We start from the raw sequence: 12,902 nt of genomic DNA, 5'->3' as shown, positions 1-12,902 counted from the left end.
ATGAAAAGAGAAACACAACATTTCAAAACTTATGAGATGCAGCAAAAGCAGTTCTAAGAAGGAATTTATATTGATAAGCATATACATTAAGAAAATAGAAAGAGCTCAAATAAACACCTACAAGAACTAGAAAAAGAACAAAGCCCAAAGTTAGCAGAATGAGGAAAATAATAAAGATTAGAGCAAAAATAGATAAACAGGAAAATAATAGGAAAGATTAACAAAACGAAGAGTTGATTCTTTAAAAAATAAACAAAATTGACAAACTTTTAGCAGGCTAACCAAGGCAAAAAGAGAGAGAGTCCAAATCAATAAAATTATAAATGAAAGAGGAGACATTACAATTGACACCACAGGAATATTAGGAAAATTTCTCCATGACATGGAATATTAAGCAGCTAATAAAAATCACATCTTTAAAGACTAGTTAATGGCTTAGGAAAATGTTTAATATGTGATATTAAGTTTTAAAAAAAAGCATATAAAATTTTGTCCAGGATTTGAGGTACTTTAATGTCCTAATGATGCAAAATTGAAGGTTAAATACAATTCAATATGTTCTATTGCCATAGTTAACAGTTGAATTTGTGTTGCTGTTGTTTTAAGAAAATAATGTGGAGGGTCTTTTTAGGCCTGTTGATTGCATACTGTAGAAGATTTGATGTTCAGGCTGGTTCTTCTATATACTATGTTTCTTCCACAATTGGTAAGTTTTTGTTTTTTCTTTTTATTATATTGAATTGTGTTGTCTGTAGGAAAAGGTCTAAAAATAAGGAGTCCTGGATTCTAATTCTTCACCATTAATTAATGACGTTTTTTCCATCAAAAAGAGATAATTATACTTTACTGCCTATATCACAAGGTTTTTGAAGTTTAAAAAGGAACTTATATGTAAAAGAAGAACTTTAGGTTCTAACACAAAATACTTACTAGAGCACATGGCACATAAGTAGTCAATAAATTGTATAAAACTAGATTTTTTTTTAATATGGTATAATAATTACATACTAAGATAAACAAATTTGTGGCACAATAACATCTCACCTGGGACAGCAGAGGTAGTTGTCACTCATCCTTTTATTTCTATTATTGAAAACAGACAGGAACAGGCAGTAAGCCAAAAAATAGTTTTCTACTCCTGAACATATCAAATAGATATCTCAAAGTCCGTAAACCAAAGTTCTTTATACTTAGGTAAATGGCCTGCATTAGAGCCATTTAGATACTGTTCTAGCAAGGTTTTCCATTCCACAATGGGATTAAATCTAGTAAATTAAAAGTGTACATTAGCAGTAGAAAAGGGTGTTGCTAGAAATAGTTACCCTGACAGTAAGAAACAACAACTAAGTGAGTGAAAGGATGAAAAAAGGAGGGGAAATTATAAAGAAATAAGAAAAGCAGTCTGAGGCCATTAAGTATGGTACTTCCTAAAGACATTAACATATTAGAGTCAAACACCACTCAGTGTGATAGAATAAAAGAACTCAATGAAAAGACAGATAATAGGACTGTCAATTCTGCTGTGTAACTTTGGGCAACTCACTTAACTTCACTGGTCCTCCATTGCCTCATCTATAAAACAAGAAGGACTTCATTGTCCATAAAGGCTCCTCTAGCTCCAATATTCTGAGATCCTGTGTTCATAATGAGACCCTGAGTCATTAATAAAAAATCAAATGATGTTCAGTATGCTCTTGTTGAAGAAGACCAGGAGTATATAATCAACATTAGGAAGATTTTTCAAAGCGACCTTTAGTACCTATAGGCAAAGATTTTAGTTATCTAAAATGTGGAACAACTCAACATCCTTAATAGTGGCAGATAATTGAGACTTTCTTGAATTATTGTCTTTATCAACGATTAATGATTAGGGTAATTATAATGGAAATACTAACCAGTTTCTAAATTTTTCAAAAACTCTGTAGAATGTCTCTCCTAACTACTGGCTGGGAAAATAATGAAATTATGAAAGGAAGTCATAGGGTAAAACCATCCTCAGAAATATTTGAAAACCAGTACTTCAGTGAAGAAGTTAAAATCCACCTTTGATAGTATATAGTATATAGAAATGACTGATACTTGATATTCTTCTTGCAGCCTATGCCGTTGGCATGATACTTACATTTGTTGTTCTGGTGCTGATGAAAAAGGGGCAACCTGCTCTCCTCTATTTAGTACCTTGCACACTTATTACTGCCTCAGTTGTTGCTTGGAGACGTAAGGAAATGAAAAAGTTCTGGAAAGGTAGTGGCTATCAGGTATGTGCTTATATCTTGGTTACCAAGTTATCTTGTGACATTACCTGACTTTAGCGGGAACTGCGTGTGTGTGTGTGTGTGTGTGTGTGTGTGTGTGTGTATCTCAAAGCTTTTACACGCCAAAAAGTTGCCTTGAATTTGTCAGGATGTCCTAAGTTTTTTCCACCACTGCCCCCTTACTATCCACCTGCTGCATCATCAGTTATCCTCACTGCAATCTGATGCCAAAATTCCGGTGACTCAAGATAAAACTACCAAGAACCATGGGAGAGAATCAGAGGAAATCAAAACAGCATTTCAACATGAGTTTTCAAAACCCACACAAAAATCGCCTTCATGAAAGATAAAACCCACGTTTAAGTACTAAATTTTGATACTGACATTAGCTATTTATAGTAAGAGTCCTGAGGTTTTGCAGATAAAAAGGTATACTCTCTCCAGCATCTAAATGGGCCTAACTAAATGAAAGAGGACACTTATTTCAGATTTAAATGGGTCAAGATTAACCTTTCTGTAAAATTCCTAAAACAGAGAATATCTGATACCAGAATCCATCATGTTTGAGTTGTTTCTTCATTGAAGTTAAACCCCTTTCTTCTTTTCCTAAATGTTCTTGGTATTCCTGTAAAGTTTGTTTGTTTGCATTGAAATTAAAGAGGGTTGGGAAACCCTAGCCTACTGAGGTCATGGTCATGGCATTGATCCCTTCATGAGGCAGTTAGCTCTTCTTTGCCCTATTACAACAAACTACCCTCCGTCATCCACCCTTGTGCGTGCGTGTCAGTGATCATGTGAACAAAAATAGAGATACTCTGGGTAGCTGGCTGCAATTCTGTTATCAGATAAACAGTTCAAAGTTCATATTCATCTTGTGGTTGGTTGTAGTGTCATCTTTATTTAGCAAGAGGTGATTAGCATATTAAGTTAGACTACTATAATTGAAAAAAGCACCAGCCTAGAATTCTTTGTGATGTCTTGTAATTTCTTTGAGATTAGGAAAAAATAACCTGCCTTTCCTACCTCACAATGCCATTGTCTCAACTTGTATTTATACACATAGGATTAGTTTATGGCCACAAGGTCCTTGACTAAACCAGTAAGATAGCATGTAACTTCCATGAAGAGGACACCCACATGGAATGTTTTATGTTATAGATTTAAAGTAAACGTGTGTCCTACAACACACACTCTAATACTGGTTTTTGAAAGTCACATCCCAAGAAGTGCTCTTTGTCATCATTTTTTAAAAATAGTTTTCTATATCTTCATTTAGCAAATGTTTATTGAGCAGTTCTGTGAGCCAGGTACTATTTTAGGTGCTGTTGATAAAAGATGAACAAGTTAGAAACAGGCCTACTCTCATGGCCTCTTGAAAGTTAGAGTCTAGTGGAGGATACAGATAGAGTCACTAACAATAAAATGTGATGAATGTATTAGTTATGGCAAGGTGCCATGAAAACTGGAAATGGGACACCCAGTGCTTATGGTTTTGAGACAGTCAAAGGTGATTTGAGGAAGGAAGCCTCCTTAAAGAATGTTAAGTTTATGCTGAGACTTTAAGACTGAGCCATATGTTCCATATTGAGAGAAGCATACCTTCAAAGGCTCGGAGGGAAGAGCACTGACAGATTTAGGGACAAAATGAAGTTTAGGATGGCTATCCTATTTAGTAAGAGTAGGGGTGCTGTAGGAGATGAAAACTGGAGAAGGTAGCAAGGGAAAGAGCCTGTAGGGTCTTGTAAGCCACGTTCAAGAACTTGGACTCTATCGTAAGAACATTGGAGACCGCTGAAGAGTTTTAAGAAATCTAGAAAATGGATTGAAGGAGGTAGCAAAACTTGAGGCAGCTGTTACAATTAGAAGCGATAGTGGCCAGAATTAGAAAGGTAGTGAGATTGAGAGAAATGAACAAAGTCAAGAGAAATTTAGAGGCATAATTAATGCTATTATGTGGTGATAGATTCAGTGTAGGGAGAGGAGAAAGAAGTGGAGTCCAAGGTTTTTGGCTTGGGTAACTGAGTGGGTGGATGGTGGTGCCACTGGCTGAGATTAAGAAAGGCAACAGATCTGAGAGATAAGATATAGAATTCAGTGTTGGACATTTCAGAATACCTGTGGGACTACCAGGAAAAGGGAAATAAGCAGTTGATTAAACATCTCCTGATATGCAGGAGATAGGCCTAGCTAGAAACAGAAATTTGGGAGTGTCACTAGCGTACTCCATGAGTGAGTGAGAATGTAGAGAGAGAAGAAAAGACTCAGGACAGAACTGTGACCAAGAGGTTTCTACTTTTAGGGGCACTTATTTTATTAACTGATTATGAGGCAAATCAGGACAAAGAGGATGAACAACATGAGGAAACTTTGTTTAGGGTTGGCATTAAATCTTTAAGGTAGAGTTTAAATTTAGGACAGTTAGTTGAGAGCACATGGTACAGAATTAAGTATGTTTGTTATTTTTATCACCAGCATTTTATTTTTACTTGTAAATTTTTCCTTCCCCTTTAATGCAGCTTTAAGAGTTGGGTGGTATATTATAGCACCTTTCCCCCTTTCTCTCTTCATGCTGTTTACTGAGGAGAAAGAGGGTAGTAGGTAAGAATGGACTTCAACCAAGGGATGCATTTATATTCCCTATGAATAAGTGCTCTGCTCTTGACCATTCAAGTTTCATTCTTAAAAATCGTGACCTTAAAAGAAATGATGATTCTGCTTCACAGCAGGTACATATAAAGGTAAAGATCGTTGCAGCTGGACACAAAGCCATAGTAAATAGTCCCAGAAGGGTGGACTCCAAGGCCTTCACCATAAGACATAGAAGCTAAATAAGACAATTGTAGGAAAATACATTGTAAAGTGTCTGAAAAATAGGCCAATTTTGGTTATACACTTCTCACTTTTGTAGTGTGGTATCATAATTTTATTAGGTAAGACATTCAGAATATAAAATACCACATAGTAATAAAAAGCATGGAGCCTGGTGCCAGACTGCCTAAGTTTGAATTCTGATTTTGTTAATTATTAGCCATGTGTCCTTAGGCAAGTTACTTAGCTTCTCAGTGCCTCAGTTTCCTTTAATATAATATGGGATAATAATCAACCTACTTCAGAAGTTGTTGTAATAGATGCAAATTGCTTAGTACAGTACCTGGCACATAATTAGCACTATGTATGTATTTGCTCTTATTATTTGTAGGAATTGAGTTTTTTTATTTTGGTTTATTTGTTGGTTTGGTGGTTATTTTTTAGTTCATTAATTGATTTCCATTTTCCTGGTTTGGATATTAAAACTTTGGGTCTTTGTTAAATCTGCTTCCTTTTAACTTATTCGTAAAAGGTCATCACAAGCCTCAGAGAAAAGATTTAACATGGTCATTTTCCCACAGAAAATATTAAGCATGGACATTTGCTGAAATTTTAGGCAAGCAAGGGGCAGAATGTTATAAACTGCTTCCGGGAGAGAGTCTATTTTTCCATAAAACTAGCATTTTTAAAAGTTATAGAATGTAATGCCTTCTGTTAACATGAAAAAATCTCTCATCCCTTTTGTCCAACCTTTAAAGTCCAACTTAATTTAGCTGAAATGTTGTCATTTGTGGGAGACAGTATATTATAGGATTTGGCATCAGTTCTGGCAAATTATTTAATCTCTGAAGACTCCTTGTTCGTAAAATGAGGTTGGATCTACAGGCAGGAAGGAGAATCTGATCTATAGAGGTAGCCCAAGGCTTAGTGAGGCAAATGGATGTTGAAATCAGATAAGGCTAGCAGGAGGCTTGGAAGTAGAACAGGGAACCTCAACAAGCCTGGTAAAATAAAGGGAGACTAGGTTTGGACTCAGTGTAGGACAGATCTGACGGTCAGCCCTGAAGACAACCCTCAGGCAGTTACTGGTTCATCTCTTTGGCTACAGTATAATAATCCTTTCCCTCTTCTCCCCCTACCTCCTTTATCTGTTTGCAGACTATGCCTTGCATAACTCCCAACTCAAAATCTGCCTTCTCCAAGCAGATATCCAAGAGTTCTCCAATTGAAATTAGGTTCACCTTTCCCCATATTTTTTTAGCATTTGACTTTAAATACTTATTAACCTGCCTTGTAGTGTAAATGTTTATGTATGCCTCTCTCACTTAAGTTATTAGTTCCTAGGTGTTAGGAGCCCATAGTGCTGATAACAGTGTTTTATACACTGTAAATTCTCAGTCTGTGTTATTGAAATTCTTCATGCAAAGCAATTGTAATGTTCAGTCCTTAATCCACTGATGTTTAATCACGTGTGTGTGTGTGTGTGTGTGTGTGTGTGTGTGTGTGTGTGTAAGCTTCTGGATTGGGTTTTAGCAGCCTTCATAAAATTACCAAAAATGTTATAAGGTACTGTAAAAGTGTGGCACTTTTAAAACATTAAAATAGAGGTATATCTCTACAGTCTTTATATATAACCATATATATAACTTTTGCAAGTGCCAAAAAGTTTTTGCTACTGTTAAGAAAGAATCAAATGTAAAGCAAGTAATATAAATTAAAATCAGAATCTAAGGTGATGGCACATTTTTTATGCTGTTATCATTTGATTCATTCTAATGTCTGATATTAGAGTTGAGTGTAAGAGCGGTAGAAAGCAGGACTTTCCACTGGAGATTTTTAAAAGTCCTGGGTAGTCCTGATAGCCTTTTATACTGTTTTCAAAGGGCAAATTATACCTCGTTTGTTGCTGAAACTTAGAGACTTCATAGAAATACTTTAATATTTTACTTGGAGTCTTTCAGCCCTTCCGTGAATTTCTCTGATCAAGATAAGTAATGTTTTCTATAGGATTTCACTAAAATAATACTAGTTTGGATAATCTTAATTGTATATTCTTTTCTATAGCTCAAAGCTACTTACACTATATTTTTTATGAACTGTTTTTCTGGAGTGCTTCAAGAGCTACGATACTCAGTTTTGTTTATTTTCTAATGAGTGTAGAGAAAGTTAAGGTGCTTTTTCTCTCGAGAGAAAAATTAAGCTGTGGCATAATTATTTGCTATATACAACAATTAATAGAAATCATCTTTGGGGGAGAATTTTTTTGTTTCTAATCCTAAATCAATGAAGTTAGATTTATGAGCAACCTCCAATGGGCTATTTTACTCTGGGTGGCAAGTAAGTTTTCAGTTTGTTAATATCCACTAAACAGTGGGTTTGTCTCTGTTAAATGTCACTAGTGCCTCTAATTATTTTTAGAAGTCACAAGCTGTAACTGACAAGTCAGACTACAGAGATACTTAGAACAACTCTGCTGTAGTATCAGCAGCTCTCCAGTTGCTGCATTTTAATGAGCATTTTATTAGACTGTTTCTGGAGATTGGTTCAGAGCTATCAGTAAATGCCAGGTTAGCTGACCCAATTTCGGAGAACATCTTTCTAAATTGAGCTTGCCTATTTACAAATATTATGAAAAACAATTTACATGAAATTTGCTGGTTAATTTTATTATCTATGTTAATTTTTGTTGTGTTTTTAAAAACCTATTTCAAGTTTGCTCTTTATGTTTCTGTTTGTTTTTATTGAAAAGTCAGTAAATACAGAGTAGAGATGTTACTTCTCAGCAGATTGATTTTGCAAGTGATTTTTTTTTTTAACGAATATATTTCTATACTTAGGGATTAGATTACAGTGACAATGAGGTACCAGAGGATTAGGAATGAAGAGGCACATTATAACTTAGAGTATGTAGGCTATTATTTCATTAAGTTACAGTTACCAGGGTCAGCAGGTCTTGGGGAAGAAAAAGGGTTTCACCACCATCCATTTTTCAGTTCTCTGTCCCCACAGCTCCAACCTCTTACACTGGAGCATCTAAATTGCTAGAAAAAAGGGGGCCTAAATATATCTTTCATGCTTCTTCTTTCCCTCTCTCATTTTATGACATAAAATCAGCTCTTCAACAACTTCATCTTTTGTGTTACCTATCTTGATTTGGCTTTTATTCCCCTCCTCCCAGAACTGCTGTGAATATGCAACTACTTTAATCTGCAGTATATCTTTGGCAAATAGAGAACCTCAAAACTGATTGTTTAGGGGCTTGAAATGACTCATAGAGTATCAGCAGGTTTGGGTTTTATAAGCTTGTCTCCATCACTTGAGACAGTTGTCAGCTGAAAGTCTCAGCTCATGTTTATATTCTTCTTTTGTCTGTCACCATTTGGAAATTATTCCTCTCTCTGCTTCCTCTTCCAAAAACACTAAAGCTTTTAGGATCAGTTTATAAAAATAGGAACATTTATCTTGCTTGTCTTCTACTTCTTGATAAAGGAGAAGGGAAAAAGTACATCACAATACTTAATCACCAATCTTAAAATCTTTGACAATCTTCAGAAAGACATTAAGTACTTTTTTTTCCCTATTTGTAATTAGTTTTATCGGGTAAAAACACTAAAAAACATTTAAGCAGTTTCTTCCTTCATTCCCAGATATGAAAAGATTTTTATGAGAATATGGGAGGAACTGAAGTGATCATTTGAGAAAAATTTAACTGGTAATTCCCCAAAAATAGTGTACAGCAAATGTATTCTTGATTTTATTTTCAGATATCATTTGACTTTTAAATACCTTTAATTTCTTTGTTGTTAGTAGAAATTTTTGTCATACAGTCTTTTTAAAATTTCATGTATCATTTTAAAATTATCCTAAGGTCAATTCAAGGTGTCAACCAGGTTACACTGTCCCTGAACCAGCAGGTATTCTCACTGTGATTTGTGGAGCCATTTTTAGTTTTGCTACCTGGAGGAGTGGACACTGCTTGGAATGGTGTCCTGGAATAAGCATCAGGAATATCTTGTGGTAGAGTTCCCACTGCCATGCAGAGCAATATTCATATTGGGAGTTGGAAATAGTAGAAGATCCAGAGAAAGCACTTATCAAATTGGCCCTGAGTCAAATGATTAAGCTTCCTGAAAGAAAGCTTCATTGTCACCCTTAGCATGTCCTTCCTTAGGAGTGTGGATGTTCAAGCAGTACATTGCTCCAAAAGGAGTGCTTGGTTCCATGGAGCACTCTGTGTCTCTTTTATTTGTTTTTATTTAGGTCTTCGTTGCTGCATGTGGGGTTTCTCTAGTTGTGGCAAGTAGGGGCTACTCTTCATTGTGTTGTGCGGGATTCTCATTGCAGTGGCTTCACTTGTTGCGGAGCACAGGCTCTAGGTGCGCAGTCTTCAACAGTTGCAGCACGAGGACTCAGTAGTTGTGGCTTTCGGGCTCTAGAGCGCAGACTCAGTAGTTGTGGCGCGCAGGCTTAGTTGCTATGTGGCATGTGGGATCTTCCCAGATCAGGGATTGAACCCATGTCCCTGCATTGGCAGGTGAATTTTTAACCACTGCCCCACCAGGGAATTCCCCATGTCTCTTTTAAAAACTGGGACTCCTTTTGCCAAATTAATGAACACTGGGGACAAGTTGAAAATTTGCATTTTCTAACATCTTTTATTTATGCCTAGGTGATGGACCATCTGGACTATGCCACAAATGAAGAAAACCCCGTGACTGCTGGTGAACAGATTGTCCAACAATAATATTATGTGGACTTGCAATAATGTGTCAATTGATTTTCTACAAATAGAGTTTGACTTTTGAATTGACTTTTGAATTGACAATCTGAAAGAAACTTCGATGATGTGCTTGCAAATATGTATTTTTTAAGAGCTGGTACTAGCAATTACGTGATAAATAATTAAAATTTGCTTTTAACTATATTAAAGTTGTGCCTTCACATTGAATAAAAATCATATGGTCTGTGTAATTTTCAAGATGTAATATATACAGTATATTTTTCTAAAAACAAGTCTTCACCCATCCCTGTACTTTTCTTACTGAACTCTTTCTTTCAACTCTAATGATAGATACAAGTATTTGTCAAAGTGAGTTTCTGAGCAGATTTTACTGTAAAGAATTATGCAGATTTTTTGCTCTATAGAAATAACTGTTTAAGACCATGTAAGAAGGCAGTTCTGCAATGGAATTTTGGACCTTTTATCACTGCAGAGGTTAGAAATATATGATTTGGAAATATATATAAATGTGTATTTTTGTAGCATAAGTTTAAAAAAATCCAATCCTTTTTTAAACTTGAGAACCTAAATTACTTCAAACTGCATATGTATTATTTTAGAATATTTTTATAGATATAGAGAAACATAATATATAGAACTAGTCATTAAAAGGAAACAAAAACTGAAATCCACAGTTTTCGGTGATCTGCTGTTTCCTTGAAGGTGTAGCTTAAATTTCTAAACTAACATTTAATTCCACTGTGGTATTTCTGATCTCTGAAGTTTGGTTCTGCTAATGTTGACTTAATATTTTGTAAAAATTGTTTTTCTTATCAAATCATATATTAATATGTATGATTCACTGTTTGAGTGTTAACATCCCTAATAATCCCCACCCCTACCTTTTTTCCCCCTTGATTCCTACTCCTTTCCCCATAGGAAACCACTGTTAACTTTTTAAAATTTGTATGGAGAATGGTTTACTAATATACAAAGTGTGCTTCAGAGAAAAGAATTGGAGACAGAAGACAGGAAACTGGGTGTTAGTCTCAATTTAATTACAAGAGTTTGAGTAAATTTTATTAGCTCAATACAGTTATGTTTCAGTTCTCTCATCTGCAAAATGTATGTGTTAGACCAATTAATCACTTTGGTACCTTCCAACTTGAAAAAAACCTCATTTTTTGCTAAGTCTTAGATGTGGACTTCAACATTATCCTGGAAGCCATAGGTCAAATTATCTTTGCATTTTCTTTTATTTTCTCTAAGAAATTTCCAAATGAAAAGTGATTACAAAGACAACAGGATTTTGTATTTCTCTGTGAATGATGTACAAGATATGTGAACAAATCTATGATTTTTCATTCTAAGGCCAGTTTAACTGATTAAAAGGTAAAGCTAATGCCTTTAAAGATGGATCAGACCTTTGATGTTTGAACTAAATTTAGCATTTGAGGGAATTAGATGCTTTTGATTAATTGTTAAGTTGCTGAGTAATTTACAGATATAGAGGCTCCCTTGACAGTCAGCTCTTCTTTCTACTTAATACACTTATGGATCATTTGGTTTATGGCAAATGACAAATAAGTATCTGACAAATAAGAGTTCATGTTAGTTTTGCCTCCATAATATCGTTTGATTGTTTTCCAAAGAATATATTTGGCAGACTCTGATAGAACAGATTAAGTGCCATGTTAAAACTCCAACTATATTTCCATTTATAATATCAATAAAATCTTTGCCAAAATACAGCTTTTTAAAGTAAAATTATCTGCACTCTTATCCCAGCTTTAGGATATTCAAAAGCCTCAACCACATTTTATGAAGAATGTTAAAGACAATTTTACATCTAGAAATCTGGAATCTTGATACAAATTCTACTTTATTCTTTGATACAAATTCTACTTTATCCAACGATTAGTAATCAAGAAAGTAAAACCTGGCTCTAGTTTGCTATTTAAATCTTACTGATTAAATAGAAATAACATAAAAAGTGAAATTTCTTAAGTTTCTTCATCTTCAGTATCAACTTTGTATTGTACTTAAACAGTCCTTCTAGCAACTGAACTGCATATATTTATAGAAATTACAATAAAGTGCTGAAATATTTTATTTGGGGAATCAATATAAACAAAGGATAAGGGTGATGAAAATTTGGCTTCATAAAACTGTATCATTTCTTCCTCTCTTGCCCTCCCACCACCAGTAACTTTTAGGGGAAGAGAAGTTTATTTTTTTTTCCTAAACATGTCTTTAAAACAGTAAGATATATTGTATTAGATTACTTACTGCAAAAAAAAAAATACTTTTTAGAAATTCCCTATGAACATTTTTTTAGTTTATCAAACAGAAATTAATAAATATCTCAAATTGTAAAGTAGATGATTTTTACTTCAGTTTAGTGCAGCAAAGATAAATATGAGGTTTGTGGGAAAGGACTTTGATATTCTACTACATTATGTTTTCTTATGTTTTCTTCTAGCTTGTAGTTTTTTTTTTTTTTTAGATTAGCAGTACCTTTTTAGTAGACTTAGCGACTTAATTCTCCTTTGAAAGAAGAAAATTTTAACCCATCTCCTGTTGGCATTTGTTGATTTCAGTTACATGTTCACAGAGATTTTGATGAAATGGTACATTTATAGTAAATACAAATGAGCTTTCCAGTTTTCCTTTGTTCTTTTAACTTCTGCCTTAAGTATAAGCAAAAATTATTTTTATACTTGAACTAATTTATTTAAGATTGGTCTCTAAAATGTCAACCTGGTCTCTGCTAATGAGACTTCAAATACAGGGATTGCTTTTCAGACTAATAGATTGTACTAGTTTGAAAGGCTTTATATTTTCCCATTAACAAGGAGAAAAGTTGAATTTATTCAAGATGATGCCAAATAACCAGTTTTACAGTTTAAAAAATTCATTTTCAGTGCTCTATTTACCTCAGAGCTAATTCTAAAGGAGGTAGGGGAGCGTAATGAAAATACAATCAAAATACTGAATAAAAATCACTTTATGCTTCCTGGAAGAAAGATACTCTGTAAATTCAAGAGATCTGAATCAAATGACTCAACCTTTTGAAATTTGAAAGAAATTATGCAGTACTTACAATTTAGATTACTGAA

General features: G+C 34.4%; 1 protein-coding gene across 1 annotated transcript in view; it reads left to right on the top strand.

Moving 5' to 3' along the window:
* The window catches only part of SPPL2A (signal peptide peptidase like 2A), a 47,278-nt gene extending 34,469 nt beyond the window's left edge, over positions 1 to 12,809 (top strand). Inside the window, exons 13-15 of the mRNA XM_057722182.1 lie at positions 632 to 706; positions 2,098 to 2,258; positions 9,733 to 12,809. Coding sequence (XP_057578165.1) covers positions 632 to 706; positions 2,098 to 2,258; positions 9,733 to 9,807 — 311 coding nt within the window. The 3' untranslated portion in view covers positions 9,808 to 12,809. The remainder of the gene's footprint in view (positions 1 to 631; positions 707 to 2,097; positions 2,259 to 9,732) is intronic.
* The last annotated feature ends 93 nt before the right edge of the window (positions 12,810 to 12,902 follow it).

Source organism: Hippopotamus amphibius, chromosome 2 (genome assembly GCF_030028045.1).
Source record: "Hippopotamus amphibius kiboko isolate mHipAmp2 chromosome 2, mHipAmp2.hap2, whole genome shotgun sequence".
NCBI classification, from domain to species: Eukaryota; Metazoa; Chordata; class Mammalia; order Artiodactyla; family Hippopotamidae; genus Hippopotamus; species Hippopotamus amphibius.
Note: the sequence above shows the minus strand (reverse complement) of the source record. Positions and strands in the feature narration are given on the sequence as shown.